We start from the raw sequence: 27,723 nt of genomic DNA, 5'->3' as shown, positions 1-27,723 counted from the left end.
AAAGAAAGAAGAGACCAGACATGCATACAGAAGCAGTACACACACAAAAACTTATCAATACACTTTGTCATAAATAGTGAACAACAAAGTTTTTGTGGCAGAGGACACTACAGGAGTGCCCAGGTAACCTGCTGTTGATTTAAGATGTACATCACTGTGATCATTATGATGTCTCCATGATGAGTGCAGCACACAGAGCCTCCTGTGATGCAACAGGGGTCAGGCTGACAATGATAATGCTATAAATAAATTCACTCCAACTCCACAACCACTGGTAATGGGATTCAGGTATTTACTAGATCAAACCTCTGTTGCAGATCAAAAGCAACAATCAAACTACTAGTAGCTGGCAACGGTGTGTTGACCCATTGAAAGAAGCCATCCACATCCTGATAGAGGGACAGGTGTCTACAACATCCACAACAGTCACCACAACTGGCAGCACCTCAAAGCATCTCGGACGTACAAGGAACGTGAAATGCTCTGGCTATAAAGGGCAAAAGCTCTGTAAACCAGCCTGTCCTGAATCAACTTCCAAAAAAAAACTGAGCATGCAAGAAAATCCACTGTTGCCTCTGGCAGGGTATTTCAACAGTTGCTTACCTTCAAGGGAAAAAGTTTTGCTTCCAGTCTGAATCTATGTGCCATCATTTGTCAGCCATATGTATCATGCTGTTCTATGAGGCGAGTCCTCCACATGAGGACCTGGGGAATGTCCATCCATCCCCACCTCTCCCTGCAGATAATACCTCTCTGTAACTGGGCCAGAGTGACTGTCTGAACAAAACTTCTAGCACCCCTTCCTCCCTAAGGATTCAAGCTGTACTCCTCCCTGCACTACACACAGCAACCTTCTCAAGCTTGTCCAGGTCCCTCTGAACAGCATGCTGTCCTTCAGGCATGTCAACTGCACCACTCAGCTTGGCATCATCTGCAAACTGGTCTGCACTGATGGTGCTCTTGATTCCTCTGTCTATGTCATTGATGAAGATCAATATTACAATGAAGATCCCAGTATGAGCCATCCAACCTACTCCAAACAGTCCTGCCAAATCCATCTCTGCAATTTAGAGAGAAGAATGTCACGGGGGAGTATGTCAAAGTTTTTACAGAACTACAGAGAGCTGACAACCTGCTGGATAGATCCAACAGGTCACTGCCAGATACAGTATTATTTAAAGCACACTCTGAGATATGTTTCTCCATCTGCCTTTCGGTATCTCTCAAATTCGAAAATTTTTAAACCTGAACTTGCTGAGAAATAGATTAGAAAGCAGGTGGCAAGAAACTTAATTATTCTCCTCTGTATACGGCTTATGTGTGGATTTATAAAACATCTGTGAGTGAGTGTTCCATGGGCAGCCATCCAAAGTGCTCTGGAGGAGCCAACTTGATTCACGAAGGCTGCTGCCTCTGTGCCTCTGCAGGAACACACACGGTGTTGCTGGACATCACTCTTACTCAGGGGGTGACTTCTGTGCATCTGAAATAACAAACCTTGTTCCACAAAGCATGCAGTGCTTTCTCTTGGACAGGCTACCAGTTACTTGTAGGTTGTATTTTTTGTGTGATGGGGTTATGAACCTGCATTTTTAAACTACAAAACGCTTATTACCTAAATGGTTAGGATCCTGTAGAGCAATGGTGTATTTCAATGGAACAATATCCTTTGGATGCTCTTTAAATATAAATTAATTTCAGGATTGGTTTTATTCAAGGACAAATTTCCTTGCAACAGTTTATAAAAAAAAAGAACTAAGGGGCAATACAGCAAGACAGTTCAGGACAAATTTGGCAAATTCTTACCCATCTAAATCACTCAAAGATTTATAGAGCAATTAATTCTGTGTCTTGTATTTAATGCAGGCTGTCAATGTCTAACGGTATAAAGTGTCTTAGAATACAACTGATTTTTACACTTATTTTATCCAGTTATTCCAATAACTTCCTAAGGCCAAACTTTGATTGTGAGCCACCAATTAATCAGATACTTATGAGGATTTGTAAATTATCATTGAGATAAAGTTTGAAAGCAAATTTCAGTAAGAAAACATTCTTCTTTTTTGTAAGTTATTTCTCAGCAGGCACATACTATGTAACCTAAATAAATACAATATCTTCCTGTTAAATTTTTCTATCATTTTCTAATTGATAAACTTAAGAGGAATTAAAGCAGCATTTATCCAAATACTGATGTATAAAATGCAGAGGAAAGCACACTTTTTAAATAGTACTGTATTTTAAGCAATCAAGTAAAAATTATCCATAACATGTGAGGGGCAATGCAGTAAGTTACAACAGTGGAAAATAATTTTGGAGTCTGTAGCAAGTCTGTAGTTGGCGTTTACCACATACTCTGATGTTTACTTTAACTTCTTGAGTATTGCATGCTAAGGGACAACAAAGCCAGATCAGTAGTTTTCACTCTCTACCCACCCTTATCAGCTTTAGGTGCTTCATCAGAAATACTATTGCATCAAAACAGTCACTACTGAAACTTCAAAATCTGGCAAGCAAGATACGGGTAATTTGTGATCTCTGGGAGCCAGTGTATGCATCCATATTTATTTGTTCCACAGAGAGACAAAAAAGGCCAAACCTTCTTTGGTAACGTTACTACAACACTACTGAGTTTTCCATGTCTAAAAACACTTACCTTCCACAGCCTGCACAAAAAGCTTTAAGTATTTGCAGCATTTCCTCTTGGTTGACAAGGAAATACTTGAGATAAAATATTGTTAGCAGAAGATGACCATAACCACCACAGTGCAAGGAAAGGGAAAGCACTCCCATTTGACTTCAGTGGACTTAAGATCAGACCCTGAGCACAATGTGGATATGCAAGCTGTAACAAACCTATCTACAACCTGGCAAAGATGTAAATAAAAAAGTTAATAATATAAAGAAAACAGATGTTTTCTAGGCTCTTGTTCCTAAACAGAAGCATCTAGTTGCCAACAAGCAGCACAGTAAGACCGTGAATGGCAAAGTAATTAATAAGCTGCTCAGCTCCTAAACAAATGAAATTTTAAATCCTTCCACTACTTTAAAAACTGAGAAGTTAATAGTTGTTTTCCAGACCAGCACATAAGGGAGTATATTGCATGCTGAGAAAAGAGAAGGCATGGTTGCAGAAACATTTCTTTCAGAAGCAGGGATGAACAAATCAAGTCCATCCTCAACCTGCCCCTACTTGTTCCAATGCCACAGTAACTTCTGGGACACTAGTGTGAACCAGTTTGGGAACAGACAAATATAATTCTTCCTGTCTTTTATGGGAGTGACTAGAAAAAGAAAAGGTGAATTGTATATATTTAATCCTCAAAAGCTCCCAGGATGTATCTACCATGCAACCTCACAGAAGAGATGTGCTACCACAAGCAAGGTGGCAGCACGCGGGCTGCCAAAACTACCAACATCACAAGAAACACTGTCCTCAGGCTGTACTTGATCTGTGCCAAAATTAGTCTTCCTACTTTTCTAATAATGGTAAAAAATAAAACACTACTCATTTTAGAGAATAGCACTCTAGAGGACATACTACACCTACCTTACTCAGGACAATTTTTCACCTCTTCTACAAAGAGCACTCTTGGAATTCAGTGTTTCAGTCTTAACAAGCATCAGGCACAACAGAAGTCAAATGAACATACAGTCAACTGCTAAAGCTCTGCTTCAGCACACTTTAAGTTCAAGGTCAACCCTGATTTCACCAGTAACTTGATTTTGGTTTTAATTGTGACCCACTAGGGACACCTTTTGTTCAGCTCATCTATGGATTTGCCTGAGAGAGGTGGAAATTCTGTAGTTTAAGGACTGAATTCTCTAGAGACTTTTTAAAAAGGACTAAAAAGCAGAGGTTCCCAGCAGCATCGAGGGGTAACAGCAGCAACTGCCTTACCCACTATTTTGCTATATTACATGAAAAGTGGAATGCAGGGAAGGAACAAGCAAACTTAAGGGGACAACAGTTCCCAACATAAATAAAATAGCAGGATTTCAAGGTGTAGCAAAACCCAAACTCTTCTCCTTCCAAGGTAAACTGGCTTAAAGAAGAGAGAACAACAGTCCAACACAGGAGACCTGCAGCCTAGTCCCAAATCTTTCATGTCAAATCTTTCATGTGTTGGAGACCTACAGGTGCTTTCCTATATTAGATGCATTATATGAGGAAGCACAGGTTGCTCCTGCACCTCAAGCCTAAATAAGGCTTTTTTACACAGAAAAGGACTGCAAACATTTTACACAACCATCTGCTGTAAAGATTCAAACAATGAGCCTAAGTAACAAAGGAAGGCTGGTAGTGGGGAAGGAACAGAAATAATGTTATTTATGTGATGCTTGAACTCCACACAGAACAAAACTTACCTTTAAGGATAAATTAACAACACAATCCCACTATTTTGTTACATTGACTGACACTGTAATTGTCTCTTTGTCAGTTAAGATTTCTTGTTGCGATTACAGGAGTAACAACAAAATCCATGATGGAATCCCAAAACTACAGTTGTTAAAACATTTCCACAAGAAAATCAGTTTCAAACTGATTTTCAAACTGATCAGTTTCAACGGTACAGCACAAGAAATTAACCCAAAGATGACTATAGCCATCATCTGCAAGGTAAGGATTTACCAGAGAGACCCCTCACCTCTTACCTCGAGCATGGGGCGGGCACTGTCATGGATTGAAAGAATGTGCGTGATGTTATTCTTACTCAATTGCTCTACATCTCGGGCATCTGTGATAAAGGGAAAAAAAGTTAGAGAATTTCTTTAATCTCTTGAAATAGCCCACTCCTCATTCCACCGTGCACACTGAAAATCACTTATCATTAGTACAAATACATTTGAAGCTTCATAGAGAAAAAAACCCCAACATGCAGCTGTTCTAGAACACCATCACCAGAGAGGGTAACAGGAAGGCACATTCTAACTCCAAAACAAATTATACACTATATAAAGAACAAGCTTAAGCGACTCAGGAATGTGTTCTTAAGTCAGAAGTTTCATGTATTTTGCATCTGAAATGTAAGTCTGTGAACGCCTATCTGCAGGTGATGGCCATCTGACCAAGCAGTCAGAGCTGTACAAGAAATAGTTTATCTCCTCTCTATCCACAAATCCCCTTCAGAAGATATGTTTTCACTTGGGTGACAGACCTCACGATATCCAGGTCTGAGAAGTGAAGCCAACTGTATAACTTGAATTGACATACTAAGGGGCAAGCCAAAATGGTAGCTAAATTCTTACCTTTCTGTGGACCAGCAGGGAAAAATGTGCATTTAGGCAATACATACAATAATTTTAAGTCCGAAGGGAAATTGAGATGATAAAGTTACCAATTATATGAAAAAGCAAAAAGGTATAGCAAGGAAACACAGTTGTGAAAAGGTGGTTCCTAAACCTGTAACCAAAGGGTTTCAGACATTCAAAACTGGAAAGCAAACTGGAGTGACTGAAAATTCAGTGCTAGACAGTGTGAAAGCATTGGTTTGTTTCTATGAGAAAGGAGATACAACAGTTTACCTGTAATCAGTGAGCAACTTTCCCCTTATTACACCATTAGTATGCCAGAAAATTACCTCAAAGAATCACTAATGCAGATAGAACTTATTTTGTGTCCATTTACTTTTGACCTTTTCACTTGAGAATGGCACAGCACACCATAGCAACTACAGCGGTGGTTTTGTGAGGTGAACACCTGCCTTCCAAATCTGCCCATACAATCTGTTCATATTAGCCTGGTTGCACACACAAAACAAGAGCACTGACCACAAAGGTTTCAAACCGGCTCTCTCTAGGTACAAAAATAACAATAACATCACCTGTCCATTCTTTATATATGTGCAAGAGTTCAATTAGCATCTCTTGCTTCATCTTATTTCACTTGACTACAAAATTTCAATGCCTTTTTTACATCACAAAGACAAACTGGACTTTTAATTATGCTGCCCCATAGACAAGATCCAAATCAGCAAAGTAACAGGCAATAAAATTTAAACCTAATCTGATTATGAAAGCTTCTCTAAGGCTAATAAAATGGAAAGAAGAGTCAGAACTGCATTGATTTCACTTGCTATTGGACAAGCCTGCACAATCAACACAGATGCCTAACCTTTCAGGAAGGAACACAAAATCTGTCTGAAATAGAGCTAAGTTCTAGATTTACAGAACAATTAAAAATTTCTTTAAAATCTCAAGCATTTCGAAGAAGAAAGGAAAATGTTTGCCGGGAAAAGTCTTCTAATACCCTGACCTTCAGATTTTTTTTAATAAGATAATAAATTTATAGAACAGTCTTGATTCCTCAGCAAACACCAAAGCAGGCAAGGCTTTGGAGGCCCAGAAGCCAACCTAAAGAAGCCAACCTAAAAACCACCATGTTCTGTTCTCCAAAGGCAAAGGGCAGATGTCAGGTCCTGCTGTCTGGAACTCCCAGTGTCAATGCAAACCAGGCTACATGAGACCCCAGTCTCTGCTTATCAGTATGACCCACATGCTAGGAATAGGCTTGCCACATAAGGCAAAAAGCTGGAAATGGCTATCCCAGACCTGCATCCCAGGGTAACCAGCAAGTTCTCTATGAATTTAGGAAATGAACATTCGTATCACAAAAGCAGAGTAGAAAAAGCTTCCCAGCTGAAGACTGTATTACTTGGATCTAAACTCTAAACAGTCTTCAAAGTGGAAATTCCCCAGGTTCCCCTGGTACCTGCCTAAGTTTCTGCAGATACTACAGACAAAGCTATTTAAACAGCAATACAAATTATATCCTGTCACTTGGTCTCATACTATAAATTACAAAAATAAATTAAGGGGTTGTGTAAAGGACCACAAAAAGCCAGAAAAAACACCATTTTCAAAGCAATTCTTACTTCTTTGCTGTAGCATAGTGCTGTACAATCACATGCAGGCTTACTTTTAAAAATCAGTACAAAACACCCCATTTCCAAACTTGAAGATGGAAGAAAGCTCTTTCTTTCCTGCTCTGACAGGGGGATTGGACTGAATGATCTTCACAAGTCCCTTCCACCCTCTGACATTCTGTGATTCTGTGAAAGAGTCCATCCTGTATATCCCTAAAGGATCCCTCAAATGTGGTATTATTCTTCACAGTCTAATATTCTATTTCATACAGTAAAATGTTTCTCATTTGATGTGGCCTTCTGAGTAAACCTTTATGAAACTCTCTCCTCACACAACAGAGCACACTGGGGAAAGTCTTCCTCTCTCCCTACCACCCCTATATTTAGCTTTTTCCCCTCAGTGTCATTCTATGATTCCTATCTTAACCTCTACTCATGTGCAAAAGAGCTGCAAACACTTTAGTCCAAAAGCATAAATAGCAAAGTCATCAAAATGGGGGATGTGGGGGGAGTGAGGGACATGCAGAATTTGTTTCCCTGCATCTGTGGGAAGCCTTACGGTGTGGCTGGGGAGCAAACCACCTACCATATTGTGCTTCCATCCCCTCTATACCAGAAGACAGACAATACTGCTCCAGCCACCCTGATTATGACACATCAGTGACTCCAATACAAGGGCAATGAAGTCTAAATGTACACCAAATCATTCTCTCTTACTTTAGTATTTTAGTACCTCCATAGAGGTGCAAGGTAAGGTATAAAAATTTTTCCCTTTATGCATTTAGATGGGAAGAAACAGCTGTAGAATCTTTTTCTAAGATATTTTTTTCTAACAACAAAATACAAAAGCATCCTGCCAGGAAGTGGGGGGAGGGGGTGGAAAGGGCATTACAAAGATATGGGCCTGATCTGCAACCCTTAACTGCAATTCGCTTGTGAATATAGAAGATTAATGTCTCCACAAAGTAAGGTTAGTTTATTTTAATTTTGTCACCTTTCCTCCCATTAGACAGCTATCGCAAGCTAAAGACATTCTCACTTCTTCCTTCTCCAGAGCCTATATTTCTGACTGTGTTGTTGTTACTCTGAAAAGACAGACCTGTTCCTATAACACAGCAAGCTATTAAGCTTTCAGTGTAAAAATTCTAGGTTATTTACACAAAAACAAGGCAAGTGCTTAAAGAAGGCAAATTAGCTATCCTGAGAATGGTTTCCCAAAGGGAGAGCTTTTTGTGAGTTCAGTGATTTGTACATACAGAAACACACATGCAGAGAAACTGAGCACACCAACAGAAACTCCACATATCCTGTCTCCACACTATCTTCGAATACACGTTGTTTCAGCCTCTCAGAAGGACTTTTTCAGGGAATAAGAAAGGTTGGGAAAAGGATCTGGTACTCTATTTAATGAGAGTAACCATAAAATGTCTTCCTTCTCCCATGTTCAGTACCTGAAATAAAGCTTTTTTCTTAAAAAAAAAAAAAAAAAAAAAAAGCTCCTGGTAGCAGGAGTTAATTGGATTTAGACACCACTTGCTGGGCACTGACTTTCCATGATGGGAAGGGCAGAAACTTTCCCAACATACTCCAGCTCATCCACAGCAACGCTGGACTCCCTGGGGGGGGAATTAAACCTCATACTGTGGCTTTCCCTTTCAAATAAAAAACCCCCAAATATTCCATTGGAAAAACTTGAATCTTACAAATTCAATTACATGGAAGGAAGGAACCTTCTGCTCTTTAATATTCAAGGTAGAAACACTCTTGAGTGTCTGGTGCTTGCTACTGCTACACCTTTCAGTTTGGAACCAAACAAGCATCCATTTTGAGCCTACACTCAAATAAGTGGTACTTTTTTCTATTTGACAGAATCATTCTGGTCAAAAAAGACCTTTAAGATCATTGAGTCCAACCATAACCTAGCTCTACCAACCATTAACCTAACTCTACCAAATCCAGTGCTTAAACCATGTTCCTAAGCACCACATTGATATGTTTGTTAAACACCAGGGATGTTGATTCAACCACCTCCCTGGGCAGCCTAGTCCATTATTTATTTACCGTTCCTGTGAAGTTTCCTCTAATATCCAATCTAAACCTCACATGGCACAATTTGAGGTCATTTTCTCATCCTGTTGCTTGTTTCTGGGGAGAAGAGACATCCCCCTTACAGGAAGTTGTAGAGAGTGACAAGATCTCTCCTCAGCTTCCTTCTTACCAGACTGAACAACCCCAGTTCCCTCAGATGCTCCTCATAAGACTTGATTTGTGCAAAGAAACAGGCTAAAAAAGCCCTGTGTCAAGGAACAAAGCACCTATTTTCATCATAAGCACAGATGCCTTCCTGGGGACATCACATTTCCAGTGCAGAAGAGAAGTAGACCTGCAATCCCACAACAAATTATTTGTCCTTTGAGAGGATTAAATTTCATCTGTAAGGTACAATGGAACAACCCAAAATTTCCCCAAATTAGAGGTGGGAAGAAGTAATTTAATCTTTCTCTTCCCTGATTTTTCTCTCTTATCCCCTCACTCTCCTATTTGCAAAGAAATAACTCATTAACTCACTGAAGAAGCCTTAGAGCTCTGCTTCCTTCTGGGCTTTCAGATCAAACTCAGTATTGGTACTTTGTGTAGACATCTGTGGTTCTTCTTGAATTTTTCTGCCCTCTAGCTGTGTAATCTCAGATACACTCTCTCAGGAACATACCACAGTTTCAATGTGCTATTAATGAGCTGAATCATGCTTACAGATCTTATGACAAGCACTTAAGCACATGCTGAGAACCCTGCTTTTCCAGGAATGTTTTCCTGGGATGTGCTCAAGTCTCGTGGACTTAGGGGAATTCCAGCGTGCACTTCAGTGCTTTCTAAAATCAGGACTACATACAACTTTCTACCCTAATGTGGTTACATAAGGCCCCTCTCTTAAAGGTTTGTGCAACAGCATTAAACCAGAAGCATCAAGCTCAGCACCCACTTCCACAACACACTTATTTCATGTTTTCCTTGGGACTCTGTGTATCTCCCAATCAAATACAAAGAAGTTTCTGCTTCCAATGTCACGGACACTTTTTAAGTTGATTAAGCCTAAAGACAGTAAGAAACCGTATACATAAAGTAGAAAAATTAATGAATAATCAATAATAATTCCCCAGTTGGAACAATTGCTGAATGTCTTCTCTTGACAGCATCCCTCCAGGACTACAGTGTTCAACATCCTGCTTTCACTCTGCAGGAAGGAACCCACCCAGAATAATCTCTGCCTCTTCCCAGTCTGACAGTGTCCCCAGAGCTCTCCCATGCAGCAGGCAGACAGGAGTATTTAAACCTAACTATGGCAACCCTGCCTGCCCAGGCTCCCTGAGGAGTCACTGGAGGGAGGAGGGGAGGCTATCCATCCTCCAGAGGGCAGATCAGAGCAACCCAAGAGATTCCCCTGACTCATCTCCTGGAGAGGCTCCCTCGTCTCTACCCCCTGCACACAGACCCAGAGGGTGCCACAGCTCCTCAGCCCTGTGTCCCGGTGTGCTGCACCATGCCAGGAACCCCAAATTACTCCTTATTGTCCAGATGCAAGTTTATTCAATTCAAGCCATCACTCTGAGGCTGAAGAAACAGGAGACTGCTCAAAAATGCATTACAGCAGGTAATTTTGTAAACCCAGACATTTCAGCTGCCCAAATCAAGATACTCTAACCAATCCCAACTGCATATGCTGCTGAGTATTTCTCAGATCCCCTCCTCTATGGGTCTATCAAAGCTCACGAGTCACTTTTTGAAAAAGTGCCACAAATCTGAACATACCCTGAGAACATGATAATCAAACTCCTCCAGAAAAGTACACTGGTGATTAACCAACAGCCTGTACTAAGTGGGCTGACTTCACTGCACAAAAAGCTGATTGCAATTGCTCTTCAGCAGCAAGGCAGCGGAGATGTTGAGGGGCAGGGGATGCTGAAAAAGATACAACTATAGAAATTAGCTTTTGTAACCCCAGCCTTTTCTCTTCCTTTCCAGGTAAGGTAGCTGATTTGAGGTTGTAACAACATATACTCATTATGGTAGAAGGTAATGATTAAATGCAATGTGAGCAAAGGTCAGAGCAATACATAAATGAACAGTTTTAATCAATTAAAAAAATATTCCAACCACAAACGCTGAGATTAAAGCAAATCCATCCTTACTCTTTTTTAGAGATGTAGCTGAAGCACTTCAGCCTCAGCTTTTGTTTTTCAGCTGAACTCCCAGAAACACTGCCCACTCACACCACCTTCACGTGCACACAGAACTGACCTGATCCACCATTTCAGAACCACTGGCAAGGCACACAGCTGAGTGGCCAGAGTGGCACAAGCAAGAGGGTCACTGGCCCTGGCACCGATGTTGCCCCCCCTCAGCTGGTCAAAATGTTCATCATCTGAAAACAGAATGGCACCAGCCACCAGCTGAGTTTTGCTCCCCTGGGCAGACTGTCAGGGGCTTACCAGCAGAACAGCCACAGGGACAGATGAAGGACCTTGGTTCCTTGGGCCCATCCCACCCACCCTTACAGACAGCTTGGAACCTAAAGGATTCCACTATCAAAAAATCCACTATCAAATTCCCCATCCTGCCTCTCTCCTAAACGACTTGACAGGAAATGAAAAAAAAAAAAAAACCAACCAGAAAACAAGAAGAGGAAGCACCATGGCCATGACTAAGTTAAGTTTTGTCACAGGCCCACGCAATTGCCTGTCCAAAGCGTTTTCAAAATTATCCTCTTCTCCTTATTTTCTTCTTTTCCCTGCATTTTTTCTTTTTTTGGGTTTTTTGTTACCTGCTTCCACCAGCAAGAACTCATCTCCAAGATCTCACTTTCCTAACCATGGCATGGTTAACTCCCTCTCACATACTACCCACTGTATTTGTGTTTGCTTCCCTTTGTGGCAAAAGTCAGCTTTTAACTTAACATGTCCCTCCGTGCTGCCTCTCAAGGTGACTGGCTCCAGGGGTAGCAAGCATTGGACCAACACAGCTTAGCAGGTCCAGAGGCAGGTAACTTGGGCAAAAACCACCAAACTCACAGGTTTCAGGATTTGAGGGGGAGTGAGGAAGCAAGGGTGGACATGGGAGGTGCAGCAACATCTAAATCCAATGCAGATGTTGTTCAATCTTAACAGACCTGCTGTGGTATCAGACCAGGAAAGACAGGATATCACAGTATCCCCTGTGAGTCCTGCTTTGCTGTTGTACACAGGAGTAGGAAATACAGGGTCTATATGTATCAAAATGATTGTATAGGCACAACTGGTTTACTTCTGAGTAGGGACAGTCATCTGGAACTGCTGTTAACAGAGTTCTTTGAGACTAGGTCATTTATTTGAATGTCGACATAAAATTTCCTGTGCTGTCTAAATATGGTTCTGTCTTTCTGTACACGAAAAGTAAACCTCATGCAAAAAGGAAAAAAATCCAGAGAATCTTACATCTGCAACACAGACAGCACAAGTATCAGTGGTCAGACAGACCTATCTACAGCCATCAGTCTGCAAGCACTGGTAACAGAACTCTTCAGACATTGTTAGAAATAACCAAAATAATGAGAGCAATGAGCAGGAGGCATACTAATCCTTTACTTATAAGGAGGGCTTGAAATAAGCTTTACAAAGAATCTGCCTGGCTTACAAGGTTGCCTGCCAAGCACAGGAGTTGTTTAAGGCAGGGCAGTGTTTAGGAATTCCAGCTGAAGCATGCTCTGAGGAGATGTCATTCATTTTTCTTTTCTTGAAGTACTTGGAGCACACGACACAGATGAGAAAGCAAACAAATTCTTCTTTGAGTGCTACCAGGTGAATCCAGAAATGAAGCAAGGTGGGGTTAAGGAAGCTGCTGAGATGTCAGAGAATTCCACAGGCCTGCTAAAATACACCCTAAGACCGTAATCCTAGAAATAATGATAAAAATAATCTTACCTTTAAAGTTGCCAATGAACAAGCCAGGAAGAATCTGTGAGAAAGAAATATAGTATCAAATATAGATATCTTGTGGTAAGACAATTTGACAAAATTCAATTTGCATACAGGATGGAACATACTACTTCAGAAGACTATTGTCAAATGCAATCTAAAAAGCACTAACAACATTTTATGCCTCTTTGCAACCTTTTCAAGCTACACAGCTCTAGGTACACCACACTTCAAGAGCATTTGCCGACAGCCACGGTTGTTAATCATGCAGACTCTCACATAATGGAGGCTCTCCAAGGACAGCAAAAGTGGTTTACAAACATGAAGTGGGCCTCAAAGCACACCCCTGCCCCCACAGCAGCATAGAAGTTACCCTCATATAACTAATGATGAAACTTGATATAGAAAGGGTGATTTGCCTAAAGCTGCTAAGCAAGCTGGACAAAATACTGCAAAATTACATCCTTCAAGTTGTTTTTTTTTTTCCTGTGCAAATCAGGGCTGCAGCATTTTGGGGCTCACAGATAAAGGAAATCACTGCAAACAAGTTATTTATTCACACTGAAAGAGAACTCATGAAAGTCCTCCAGTTGCGTGTTTCTCTCCCAGATCTACCCACTCACCCCAACACCCCCAGACGGCTGCACAGGTCTCAGTTACAGGACTTTCTTTAACTGGGGAGTTTCAAGGTCAGCCTGAGGACCATCCCATGCAGTCTGAGTACACGTGCTCACATGCACCCACCCACAGCCGGCTGACACCTACCCCCCCCTTACACCTTCTCATTACCCTCTTAACTTGGTAAGAGCAATAAGGACATGAAAGAAAAGAAAAAAAAAAAAACAAAAAAAACCAAAAAAAACCCCAAACCAAACACAAGCCCAGGCACACTGAACACCCATCATCTGGCAAATTACTTTGCTCTCTGCCAACACATCCTTTGAAGAGACAAGAACTGCAGTGGTGAAACCGTGCAATCCACTTTTCCCCAGTGCATGCAGAGCATACCACCAATACAGATATGTCAGCACAGACTTCCTAAAGCCTTAGCAACCCCCAAGTGTCACCACAACACCAGCAACACTCTCTCGGGCACAGCTATTTAAAGGGAAAACTCCACCCATTTCGCTCCGTCCCGCAGCCGCGAAGTTCCGAAAGTCATGAAGGACTTTTCATCGGGGATTATCGCCCCAGCCCCCGGCTCAGTGCAGCCGTCCTGCTGAAAGGCGACCCAGCTTACCAGGCAAAAGTCAGCAGGCTGACAGAAGGGCCTGTAAAATACCTTCTGATCTGCCTTGGCTTCAGGGCTTTCATCAGATGAAAACCCTCATGTTCGCTGTAATTTATCTAGCCTTTAAAAAAAAAAAAAAAAAAAGCCAGAGGCTGCAACACTCCTCACACTCCCTTGCAGCTTTGGTTTGTGCAAACATTTCTCTCTCTGAGCTTTACTGGGTGATCTCTCCCTGCCTTGTCACAGCAGCTGTAACCACGGGGCTCAATTCTGCAACCAACAAATATTTGGGACCCTTGCTGTACCCTGAACTGCTTACAGATTAAGGGCTGCCTGACAACACCAGCTAGACAAGAAAACTGTCCTCTCGTCTGGTACAAACAGGGACCTTAAAGTTTTGCATGGATAAGCTCAGGCAGCTTTCTCCCCTTCCCTCTTTATTTGTACAAATTTGACTTGCTGACAAAGACAGCAAAAATCAGCAGGGTAGTTTCCTGTGTCAGGATATTCATTAGGGAAAAGAACCCTGACAACATTCTGCCCTGCCCTTCTACATGCACAAGACTGAAGGTTTCATAGACTGATCGATTATTTTAGGCACACTTGATGACTCTGCAAAAAGTGCAGCTCAGAGGCCACCATTCCAGGCTAGGAGTCAGAAGGCAGTAGCTGTTCCAGAGAGCAGAGAACCTAAGAGTGATTGCTGAGGGTCAAATTCTGCAAACAGAAAACATACTCTGAAGCAAAAAGGAGTTAAGTTATGAACAAATTTCACCAACCAGATCATCCCAGCAACCTCCCTCGACTTAATCTTAAAAATAAAAAAAAGTGGAAAAGGCGTTTCTGATATTTTTAAATAGCTGTCTGGTATTTCCTATCTGCAGCACAAATCTCAAATCACACCACCACTGCTGCAGACTACAGAAATTTAGACTCCAGGACATTATTTCTGCATCAAGTATGTGCTCTCAAGAGAGGATGAAAGCTTTAATTCCACTCACTGTCATTAAGGTTAGACATGATAAATTAAAGATACCAAGAAACACTAGGGGACTGCAAAAATGAGGCTCCTTAGATTGCTGTTGGCAAATGAGGAAAAATCCAGAAGCTTGTGCATCACGAAGCAATGTGGTAGGAAATTAGGACAGCGTGCAACCAAGGACAGATGTTACCCTTGTTGTCCCACTCATTCTAGAAGCAAGAAACATTACCATGGGTGAAAGCTACCTGGAAAGAAGTGAATCTTCATGCCGTGCTGACTAATACTTCAGCACCAGACTATGGCTGGGAACTTTCAGCTGTGTCATCTCACACTGCCTTCAGTAACTGCAACTCCAGGACATGCAAAATGAAGGCTGATGGCTGCTGGGGGCATGTGAGAGAGGACGGGTGGGAGTCAGAAGAGAAGAAAAATAAGGTGGTTGTTTTCGTCAACTTTTCAACCACTGCTTTATGAATAAAAACAGTAGCCTCTTTGTAATCATCCGAAACATTAAGAAAATGAGCACCGACTAAGTAACAGATGTAGAAGAATGCACAACCAAGCAACAAGGGCACCAAGGCCCATCTTCATTCACACCTAAAATGAGATCAGCTCACGCTCTCCACCTTCCACACAGGCAGGGCCCTGCACTGGAAAATAGCTGCTCCAGTTGCTCAGGCCTCTGAAACATAACTCTGTGCAAGAGGGCTTGAAGGGCTATTTTGCTACTGTTTATAATCAGGCATCTAGCTGCTTGCCTGACACTGCTTCTAGATGCCCTAGTACTGATGGGCACTCCACTTCAGAGTATCAGGCTTTCTGCAGACAGCCAAGCACTACAGAAGCACATGAGCCCACCTTGTCCTGTGGTAGAGGAGAGCAGCATGGGTCAGGGAGAGAAGGGATTTACTGCTGACATGAACTGGTGCAGCTTCGCTGGCTTCCTAAGAGCTGGTTGCATCTAACTGATCCACACTGATTTATATTTCTTATGAATCAACTCCTACTTCCAACAGGGCTTATCTGCCCTTTTTGTAGAGATAACACTGCTTCAGAAGAGTCTGCATGAATAACAGGCAGTTAACTGTAACAGGAGGAACAGCATCTAAAATCCAGGAAAAACTCTACACTAAAGTGTACCTTGTTCACAGATAATCAAATCTTAAGTACTACAATCTCTTGTCACCATCTCAGCTGCTAGACTTCAGCTTCTGGAAAACATCTTTGTCATTTTCAATCACAGACTTCAACTTGAACTCTGAATACAACTCAAAGATAAACATTAAGCATGAAGACAGGTCAGGCCATACAGACAATTTCTAAAGTCATACACCATTACTCATCCTGTACTTAAAAAAGAAGTAAAAAAAAAAAACCACTAAAAATTAATAGTAGCTAAGTCAATACACATTCACTAGCCAATTCTCATTCTCTGAACAGAATATGAACCAGTGCTTTCAGTATAATTTGGGGAAAGTTAGGAGGCTTGGGTGGGCTGAAAGAAAAAAACTAAGAACAGCCAATTTTAGAGAGAAAACAAGCAATGAAAGACAAACCACACCTAAAAGAATGACAGGCCTCCAGCCCTTGATTAGCCCAAAGAGCCACATAAAGTCAGGTGCAATTGTATATCAATATCATGTGACAGGAGGACCATGCCACTGAGAAAAGCTCAGCATCCAAGAGCAACCACAGCAGCTATAGCTGGAGCTTTTCCTTACCATACGCATTACAGGTCACCACTAATCCTCTTCCCCTGGCATGGGTACAAGAAGATTCCCTAAATGAAATAATCCACCACTGGATAAGCTGCTTTTCTCCTACCATCTGCATATAGCTCTACCACAAAAACCACACTTCAGTTGGAATCTAAGGCAATTTGCATTGATAGACTGGACTGAGTCAAACAAATATCCCCCTCAACCTTGGTGTTGATGACTCCACAGCTCCCCATGCCCCTCTGAAGATCACTGACTCACAAGATCAAAGGAACAGATGATACAGAAACACATTCTGGAGGGGGCAAGGACCAGACTTACATGCAGGGACCCCTACAAAAATAACCCCTGATGGCCAGTACACAACATGGTTGTAACCTCCTTAAAGGAGCCAGCTCCTCCAAAACTTCTCAACATTTAATCAAAAAAATCAAAGTAGTGCATTGCTTGTCTCAAAAGCACCGGATGGTACATGTCAGGGCAACGCTTAGAATAATTAAAATGTCCACATCACCCAGAGTCAGCCAATTCCTGCCTATACAGTACCATAGCAAGATAAAATGCAGACAAACAGTGCTAAGCTTCAAAGGGCTCAGAACTGTCCCTTTTTATTTTCTTCCTAGAGTGCAACTTTAGCTTCCCATATCCTGTCACTCTAAATGTTTTGATAATTTCAAACAGGCCCAGAAAAATACTACAAACATACTAGAAGTCTGAAAGAAGTCTCTCCAGATGTGCTTCTTCCTAACTGGATACTCCTAGAAGGTACTGCTGAGGACTGGCTACACATCACAATATTAACACCAGACTTGGAAACCAAAAATGGACAGAAGGACCAAGGGAGGTTCTACCTCCTACCTGCTAACTTCAATTGGACTAACCAGCCAGATCCTTCCCCTGCCTAAAGTTTCTATTTCCTATCTATAGGACAAAAAGGCTTCACCTCCCAGGTGCCATGCCACACATTCTGGACCTTCACCAATCTGACTTGCAGAGGCAAGGAGGTCAGACATGGGCAACTAGTAAGCAGCTATTTCTAGCTCTTGTCCTCCACTTTGTTGCTCTGTGAGGCCATGCTAACAGCAAAGCTTTCTCCCAGAGCAGGATGTTAGACAAGAGATGACTCAACTTCTGTTCTTCATAGTAAGATATATATATAAAAGCCTAGTTACCACCACACTTTCAAACCTGGCTTTTAAGCAGAGGTGGAGATTCTAAGAAAAATCACAGGTGCCCCTTGATAACCACCATGACATGCCAGGGGAATGGGCGATTACAACAAGCCCCCACTGCCAAAACGCCAACACCCTTTGCATAACAGATCCATCTTCCTTCCTTGCTGCAATCCCCACCGGGGCCAGGCGCTTTCCTGTCCCACCAGCACCCGGGGCTGCCTTCCAGCACCAGCCCGCCTTCGCCGCCTGTTCCGCGCCTCCGGGGCGGGCAGACCCCGAGAGGGTGCGGACCGGCGTCCGCAATCCCGTTAGCGGAAAGGGGGAGGCAAGGGATGGGGAAGTTAAATGATGAGCTTCAGCGCTCTCTGGCCTCGCCGGGCTGACAGCAAAACGCTGCAGGTCCTGCCGCAAGTCAGGGAGGTGCCGGCTCTGCCCCAAGGCGCCCCCCAGAACGGGGGTCCCGTGAGAGAAGGGGGCTGACTGAAGCACAGCGCTGGGGGGCAGGGCGGCCGCTGAAGACCGACGGGGGCTGCCTGAGCCCGGGGAGGGGAAGCCCGAGCGAGCATCACCGAAACCGAGGTCCCCCTCCTGCCCGCCCGCCTCCTCCCTGCCCGCGTTGCGGCTGCAAAGGAGGCGCGCCCCGAGAGAGGGAGCGGCAAAGCCACGCTCTCCTTCCTTCCCTCCGCCACCCCCTCCCCGGGGCGGGGGACCCCCAAAGTTGACGTGAAAAGCCTCTCCTACCCCGGCCTTTGTTTTTTGGGGGGTTGTTTTTTTGTTTTTTTTTAAGAAGGCGCCCGCCGCCCAGGAGCCAGACAAAGGAGGGGGCGCCGCGGCAGGGACCACCACCCCCGGCCACCGCTGGCCCTCGCCCACGGACATGCACCCACGCGTAGTAACAAGGACGAGCGGCGTTACCTTGTTCATCCCATTCCCCATGGCTTAAGCGACCCGCACGCCAGCACCGCGGGAGAAGCCGTTGGCTGCCGGCAGGGGGTCGGCGTGCATGGGACAGTGCTTGTTCGGGGGATGACTGGGGACCAGCTAATTGTTAATTACGGATGGGCCGCGGCTTGCCGTTGTTGGGAAGGGTGAGGCGCATCTCCCCGCGCCCTGGCCGGGGCTCTCTCCTGGCTGCCGGGCGGCTCGGAGGCGGGTTTCCGCTCGGCCACCCCCGGGAACGACGATCCGCGGGGCCGCGCCACCAGGAACTGCCTCCCGCCACCGCCCCCACGTGCGGTTAAAGCCCCGGCGCACCGGCCGCGGGACGCTATGGGGCTTGTAGTCCGCGCCGCCCAGCCGCCCCGTCGCTGCCCGCCCCGGTCGAACTACATCTCCCAGCGACCCCCGCGCCGCCGACCTGCCCCACCTGTAGCAGCCGCCGGCACCCAGCGGGCGCCCGACGCGGCCCGGCCTCGCCCCATTCCTAAAGGGATGAGTAAGCGCCGCCGGCGGCCGAAGGCTCGGGGTAGGGGTCGGGATCGGGATCGGGATGGTCCCCGCAGAGCCGGGCTTCGGCTGCCCCGCAGACATTGGCCGCTGGCGGTGCGCTCGGGGAGGTCAGGGCGATGTCACTCAGTGCCGGAGCGGGCAGCTGCTGCCCGCCGGGCTCTGCAGGACTGAAACCGGGTTCGGTTCGGCCTCAAAGGGGCCGTGTCGGTCGCAGTGGTCTGGCTGGCGGGGACCACCACGGCTGCCGCTGCAGCCTCCCGCTCGCCAGCATGTCCCTCGCCAGGCCTCGGGCCAAGGGGCGTTTGGCGGCGGGCGTGAGGGTCGGGGTGCAGGGGGAGCGGAGCCGGGCTCTGCCTCCTGTCACCGACCGAGTGCTGACCTGGTCTCCTGGTTTCTGATCCCAACCGCACCGCAGGCACAGGACACGAGGGATATTCGTGTCTTTAAGTGAGATGAACAAAGAGCAGAAAGCAAATAGCTTGACTCGGACATCACAGAATGAGGCTGGCTGGGGTGGGAAGGGACCTGTGGAGGCCCTCTGCTCTAACCCCACTCCTCTGGCAGGGGAAGATGCTCATTGCAGAGTCCTAGCAGGTGGGGCTTCAAAGCTGTGCTCAGTGCCTCTAAACCCATGCTTTTTCTCCCTAATGCACAGTTAAGTGTGACATGATACAACCATATCGTGCTAGCTACAGAGATGTGCTTTTTGGGCAGGGTGGTGATGAGGGGCTGGTGGTTAGTGAAGGAAATTTACTCCCAAGAGTTAACACAATAGGGAGTGCAGGCAAGGACTTAAAGGATACACACTGTTTAAATACGTGGGGACAGGACGTTGCTACATGAGATCTCCCCCCATTAACCAGCCTACCAGCATGCCCAAAAGAGTAAAATCCTGCATGGCTCAAATGCAAAGACAAGGAGTGCTGCTCTGTGGCCACCTGTGTGGTTCCCTGTGCATGGATACATGCATTGGTCTGAAATGTGTATAAAAATTCGTTGAGATTCTTACCATATCCCACTGTAGACTACTGCATATTCACCCTCAACAGCTATCATTAAATAAACAAATCCTATGCTGAAACAAAACCCCACAAAAATCAACAAAACATTACTATATGGGTACTCACATGTCACCTGTCATTCAAAGTCCTATCATGTCAAAAGGTTGCTTGTTGGGCACAGTTGGGTAGGACCAAGCAGGTCAGGGGCATCTGCAGCCCAAGGTAGACAATGGAAAGGTGAAAGATGGAGAACAGGGTAAAACCACCAGGCAGCCAAGCCAGGTATCAAGTAATGAATGGATAAACTCTGAAATGATGGATAGATGAGTGATGGGATACCGTCACACAGAGAGAGTGGTTCCCAATACAAACACTCTGAGGGGACAATACCACAACCTTCTGCTCTGATCAAATGTTGGTTGTTGCCAAAGAGGCAGTCCCACGTCCTCCACAATACCTTCAACTTTACAGCTGTCACTCTTTCCTTGAACAACCCTGACTCTTGTCTGACCCAACACCAAACTCATTCAGTGAACCAACCCCACAGAAAGCTGTGGGCAGTGTGTGACAGAAGCTCCCCGTGGGGTCAGATCAGCACAAACAGAGACAGAGACTACCTCTACAGTGGCTTTTCACTGAATTGCTACAGCTTTAGAGACCAGTGCTGCTCCCACAGATGCTGATGATATGCTTGAAAGCCAGCAGAAATTAATACATTGGTTTAACTGCCTAAGAAGATGTAAAGCTCCTGCAATGAAACACCAATGTCATCGCTACAGATGCTTAAATTTCAGGGGAAGGAAACAAACCCAAGAGCAGTGCTGCTGGAGGAATGCAGCCCAGGGCAGCTGAGGCAGGAAGAGCTTCCAAGCAGTCTGCAGCCTGCAGGCAGGTCAGCACCAGCTTCCATGACAGCATCCAGTGATCATCACAGAGGCAGGGTGCAAAAGTTTTACTGATTAATCTTATCCTGGGGCTGTAAGAAGAAAGCAAGCACCATGGGCTGCTGAGGCTAGGCCTCTTCTGCTCTTTTAGAATTGAGCAGCCTTGGAAGCACAGCTGAGCTACACCTCTACCCATGTTAAGGGAGGCTCAGTGTGAGCCAGATCCTGTTGCTTCCTGCATACCTGGGTCTCCCCCCTGGAACTCTACCAGGAGGGCAGTAGGAAGCCAACATGTGCTTCAATCTGGTTCATTTAGGATCAGGACACTGGCTTCATCACGACGCACCTCAACAGCCTCTTGAACTTAGCAGTATGCCCTGCCCTGCCACAGATTTCAACAGAACAGGTTAACACCAGGAAGACACTGCTTTGGCTTTTGAACCATTCCTGAACTTCTTCCGCCATGAGGCTCCACAGAGTTTGGGGTGGCCACAAATATGTCAGAGCAGTCTCTCTGTAAGGCCAGGAAGGATAGCCACATGACTTAATGTACTTCACTCCTCCATTCCCTACCCCCTCAATACTGCTGAAAAGCATAGCAGTGAGCTTTATCACAGCTACTGGCTTTAATATTTCATTGGCAGAACTCTCCAGAATGTAATTTACTTTATTCTTGTGCCATGCAAAATACAACTGAGGTCCAAAACCTATGAATCACAGCTCGCCATAATAAGGACTACACACATTCTGCCCCCAGATGAAAGAATTTCTTGCCAGCAACACTGGAAAGTAGTTTCTTTTTGTGAGACAATAAATAATAACCCTGATAATTGCAGGGATCTGTTGTGCTAAGAGGTCGATGGCAACTGAAAGGCCTTGCTGTCAATATGCTGGAAGTCTGGGCTGGTCAGTTCAGTTCCCCAAACCTCTGTTTTTCCATCTGTAAAATACAAACAGCATTTCTGATCTTTGCAAAGAGCCCTGAAAAGTACTCCGTATGGGCAACTGACATGAATTTTTTATGGTATATTAGTCAATAGAATGAAACACAACTTAGTCATCTAACATTTTTCTGAATGGAAAGCATCACACATTCCCGTGCTTTGGAATGGGAAGTGTGATTCTCTGTTTTATTTTCAAGTTTTGTGACTCCCTTAAGGATCCCAGCTTCACCCTGCAGTGCTCTCCCTTATTAGAACTGTATTGCATGCATGCAGTTTTTTGCAGTGAAAGAGCAAAAACTAGAGTGGGGGAGTGTAACATACCATGATTAAAAGCAGTGGGAGGAAATCCACTTCTCTCTTAAGTGCATATGATGTACATTAACTCCTTTCCCTCCTCACTAGTCTAGAGTGAGCATCTTGATACTGTTGCCAGACCTGTCTCTTGCCAGCTATTCCAAAACCTGATTGTTTTAGTTCTTCAGCTGTTGTTCAATAAAGTATCGCATAATGTATTTACAGGGACAGGTCTTCAGCAAGCCTAAATCATCATAAAGTGTTTATTAGTTGTCATTGCTCAAGATCCTATTCTTTGTGCTTACTATCTGCACCGTATTTAATATTTTTAAAGGTCCATTTTAAAAAGCAAGCTATCCTGAGATGCCTGGAGTGAATAAATGAACTCAGAAAACAAGAGCAAAAAACTGTTGCTGAATCTCATAGCTTCCAGTATCCCTGAAAAGGTAAATCACTTTGGCATGGCCTGTAATCCTACAAATACAGGGACTTTTCTACTTCTTTGTGATATGAGGATGATAAATTGAGTAAGCCCCACTTGTTTACTTTGCACACAAATGTCTCTGGCAATGCCAAATCTTCAGGCAACTGCCTGAAAACTAACAAACAACTAAACCAATACTGAAACTGAACCTTCTTTAAAAAATTATACAAAACTTCTGCTTTGACAGTACATTGAGAATACTATATTAAAAATAAGTCAGTAAATACTCTCTAATTCTTATCTTCTGATTTCACTTTCTGTAAACCCTGAGTTCACATTCAGCCATCAGCAGAAGGCACGTTGGCTTTCCATGATCTGTCAGGAACTGATAAGTCCTGAGCTGGGTTCCCCTGAAGCAGCGTCACAACTTAGTTCTCAGAGGTGGCAACAAGAGAGATAAAAAGGACCATTGGTCAGAAATAGTCAGTGGAATGGTTTTCCTCTGTAATAGAGTGATTTGACAGGAAGGAACTATTTCACCAGAAATAACCCATGTAACCTGAAAATTCATAAAGTTGCTCTGGGCTTGTTTTCCAACTGTGCTGAGAGGGAGGTCAATGGAAGGGAAAGAGCTTGGAGGACTTGCTGCCTTTTAAGATTTCTACTTGGTAATAAACATCGCTGAAGCATAACAAAGCCTGTTTTCTGGATAGAAGAGATAGCACCCTGATTTTCTGCCCTGTATCCACAGATCAAAATTCATTCGCCATTTAATGAATTCACCATCTTAAGGCCAAATTTGGCTTCTGTTATGTCACTGTGAATCTGCAGTAACTTCATCAAAATAAATGATGTTGCAGCAAGCTTTAAGTCCTGAAACCAAGTAGAGTTACCACTGTGGTTTGCTTTAGCAGAAATCAGCTTTCAAGAAGCTGTTCTCCACAGACAGGGTAGCTGGATGATGATTATCTCCTGTCCCATATGTGTTGATAGATAATATCAACAGAACATGGTGCACCCCAGGATGAAAGGTCTGAACTGGCAGATGAGGCCAAAGTGTCAGAAAAAGGGCATTGCGAAAGGCAGGTCTCAAAAAAAAGGAACCAACAATCCAGACAGGGGGAAGAACACTACAGAATGGCTGAGAAAAGCATCTAGGATAGTTTAGATGTAGGTTAGCTGTCATGGCAACCGTGTGCTAAATTACTGCACTTCTGTGTCTTTAAATCTGACACTGGCTGCTTTTGTCTGTAGGTACTTATGGCTTTCAAAAAAAAAAAAATTAATCCACCTTAAAATTCATGACTGTTTGCTGTGGGGTGCTTGGTTTAAACATTTAGAAAACAGAGAGAGGAAAAAATAATAAGCTTTGAAAATTCTCATTTTACTAAGTGGTTGAAAAAGATGTAATTACTTTAACATTTATATCAGTCAGTTCTAACCCTCTGTGTATACTGCTTTGACTTGCACATTTTTACCAGGTTAACCTCACACTTTTACCTCTAGCAGGTATATAAGAAAGACATTGGTTCTAGCAGCAGCTCTATCTTCCACTGCGAGAAATTGCCATGTTATAAGAAGAATAAGACATTTTCTTTTAATCCAGGATTCTTTGGAAACATGGTAAAATATGAGATCCCTAGAGAACAGAACCAAGGCTATCAAAAAACATGCTGCAAGGCACATGTATATTATTTGTTACTAAGAATAGTCCATCGCTGAGTGTGACTGAAAATATCCAAATGTGTTCCCTTGATAAGCTCCATGTGTGTTCATTTCTCTGGACACGTGTCAAACTGTCCTCCAAAAAATGTTATCATGGTCTAACTTCTGCTTCCAGGGCATATACATGTAATCCTAGGGGAACACAGCCTTCATAAAACAGGAAGCTAATAGACTATATGATCCATTTCTCTTATTCAGTCCATGAAAACTCTTCAGAGTAGAAAGAGGTCACTTTTTAAGTTCCTACTGAAATTTGGTGAACATCATTGAGATGTTCAGCCATCAGCTGAGAGTTACTGGGTGCGACCCACCAAAATCAGCAGGAACCTTTAAATTAGCCCCAGAAGCAGCTGTGGTCAGTGCCAGAAGGTAGCTGATCATGATGCTCAATGTAACTGTGGTACTTAGGAATCACAGGGTGCCTCCAACCAAAGCACTGGGCAGAATCCTTTTTTTTTTTTTTTTTTTTTTTAATAGCATTTTCCCAATAGCTTCTGCTTAATGGGATATGTGTGAAGACTTCCTGTGTTTGGAAAACCGAAAACAGTTGAAGTTACAGTTCTCAGTTCCATATCTTTTTCTTGGTCAAAATCTGAGATAGTAGTTCTTGAATACTGCTAATGAAAAACACAATCCAAATACTTGCTTTTCCAATATATTCACTACATTCTTCAAGATTTGGTTACTCTTGAGGCCCTTCCACTGTTGCTTGGACTGGTGGCTTGCTCTTGGTACATCAGTATCATCATCCAGAATTAGTTAACAGATTTTCCTTGCCAAGGTTTCACTTGGTTTGGTTACTTTGTCCTGCTGGCAGTTATCTATCTGATCGTGGCAACAGAGTCCTTCCAAAATTGCCTCCAAGTTACCTGGTTACCAGGAAAGTCTGGCAGAATGTCTCCAGTGCTTCTGGGATTCTGCATATCCAGGACACTTCAGTGGGCTGTCTGTGAGCACTGTGGGACAGCTGAGGAAAGGAGATAAGCAGAGCACAGCCAAGGAGCATGCCTTTTTTGGGTGTAGAGGTGTAAAGTACTCCGATGTTCTCAAGCAGCAGACACAGTGCCCCCTGTCTGCACGCTTTCTGCAAGTTATAATAAAAAATGTGTATTCTCTCCAAGTATATGGCCACCTGAGATGCCCAGGTTCAATATGATTGCAACTGCTCTCAGCAACTGTTTAATACCTTTGGGGATGTGAATCAAGAGAGGCTCTGGAAGCAGTAACAATGCCAGGACTCTTTGCCTCTATACCTGTTTTCCCACACTTCTGCAAATCCCTGATCTTCAAATATCACTTCCTGCTGAACACTTTGTCTGCTGAGCAAAATATCAGCTGCTGACAAATTACTCCACTGTTGTGTCCCAGTCAAGTACAGATTAACATCTGATCTTGATATGTAAACCTGTACTCCACTGCACATGTTGTAGCTTACAGGTCATTAAACTAAAGACTTTTTCAGACATTATAATAACCCATATGCATTGTTCAGCACAACGGGCACAGTCATCGGGAAATTTATGCCATAGAAGATAAGGATTACTACTCTGGAGACAGGTCCCATTTGCTTTTAGGCTGACAGGTCATTGATCTTATTTTCAGCCAGTCTCTTTTTCCAAGGGAAGAATTACTGGAATTGCTGATTCTGCCTTCCCTGTATACATTCTGTTCACTAAGCTGATGCCTGTCTCTTTCTGCACCTATTGGACACCTTACAGTTGCAGGACATATTGCTCAGATCTGTCTCTGAGCTCTTTCAGATGTTCCTGTTATGTTTTATTGTGGTATTTTGGGGTCTTGGTCATCCCCTGTGCTAAAGCCCCAGGAATGCCCAGCAGGCTTCTAACCTCTCAAAGGTTAATTCAGGGTCTGCTTGTGGTCCCCTCTGAGGCTTTTGTGTTTGCTCTGATCCTTTGGTCCTTTGTCTGGGATTTGATTACAGACAGGACTTGAGACTTTGCTTCTCAGGTTGCATACTTCTCTATAGTTCACTTTTCTTTGTGACTCCAGGTTAGATCTACTGTCTGAAACAGCTCATTCTACACAGTGATGCAAGAGGAGCTGTTCAAGGTCATAGCAAAGATCCCTATAGCTCTACATCTTCTCTCAACAGTGGCAAGCAGTGGACACCTATGAGAAACAGGGTGAGTACAGAGGATTCCTTCCTCTTTTATATCTTGAAGTTTCTGGCAACCAGCAGGTCAGGTTTGTGAGCCAAGGGCACACCCAGTCCCTGGTCTGAATGTTAAGCTGGTTGTTCTGATGTTAACATTTACAGTGAGTCCAAGATCCCTTTCTTGACTGACAGCTGCTCATTCAGAACTGTTTGCAGTTATCAGAGTTGTATTTTTCCCATATGCACTGTTTTGTATTTATCAGCCTTGTCTTTTCTCTGGCCTTTCACTACCCACTAAGTTGATAATTTGAGATCTCTTTGATATTTCTTAGGCAGCTTTTGTTTTTGACTACTGGAAACAACTTTGTGTCACTTTGGCTAACCACCACCTCTTCCAGCCTATTTGTGAATGTGTTGGAGAATGCAGGGCCTGTTACAGTCTCTTTCCCCCTAACTTCCTCTTGCAGCTTCCTTTAATTGTGAGAAATGATCAGTAGCTCCTACCTTTGCTTTTCATCCTCTAGCCAGTTACTAATCCACAAAAGGACCTTCCTTCAAACTAAGGCTTTTTAATGAGCATTTTGAGCTTTAGGGAATCGTGGGAAAAGATTTCTGAAAAATATCATAATAAAAATGTTGGGGGAGTTGGAATGGGGAGGGAGGTAGGAAGCAAAGAGATCTATTTGCCTCTGAGAGCAGAAATTTTTTAGTCATCCTTCTGTCTAAACTTCCCCTTAACCTGAGAATATGTGTGCCAGAGCACTACTTGTGCCAAAGCAATATATTTCCATTGAAATGGCAATGCTGATGACATAAGTTGAATGTTCTGTTTATCAGTAGATATACTAAGTTTTGTTTTTTAAAACAAAAACAGGTTTTTTTGTTTAAACCTGGTTCTGAGAGCAAATATACTTTTGTCTCTTCATTGGGAACTTTGTTCAAAAAGACTCAAACACACCTAGAGGG

The 27,723-nt window shown here is 43.7% G+C and overlaps 1 protein-coding gene across 14 annotated transcripts in view; it reads right to left on the bottom strand.

Moving 5' to 3' along the window:
* Positions 1-27,723, bottom strand: part of DUSP22 (dual specificity phosphatase 22) — an 80,873-nt gene that overhangs the window by 23,524 nt on the left and 29,626 nt on the right. For 4 of the 14 annotated variants that reach the window (XM_071736537.1, XM_071736539.1, XM_071736538.1 and 1 more), the window contains 2 exons: positions 12,821-12,854; positions 4,657-4,739 (listed from right to left, as the gene is read on the bottom strand). In XM_071736537.1, the coding sequence (XP_071592638.1) occupies positions 4,657-4,739; positions 12,821-12,854 (117 nt within the window). Of the gene's footprint in view, positions 1-4,656; positions 4,740-12,820; positions 12,855-13,437; positions 13,459-13,822; positions 13,845-13,934; positions 14,133-16,748; positions 16,773-18,835; positions 19,143-25,510; positions 25,591-27,723 lie in introns of those variants that run through there. The other 10 variants (XM_071736541.1, XM_071736544.1, XM_071736540.1 and 7 more) reach the window with 9 other exon arrangements.

Source organism: Heliangelus exortis, chromosome 2, assembly GCF_036169615.1.
Source record: "Heliangelus exortis chromosome 2, bHelExo1.hap1, whole genome shotgun sequence".
NCBI lineage: Eukaryota > Metazoa > Chordata > Aves > Apodiformes > Trochilidae > Heliangelus > Heliangelus exortis.
This window is presented reverse-complemented; position numbering and strand designations above follow the sequence as displayed.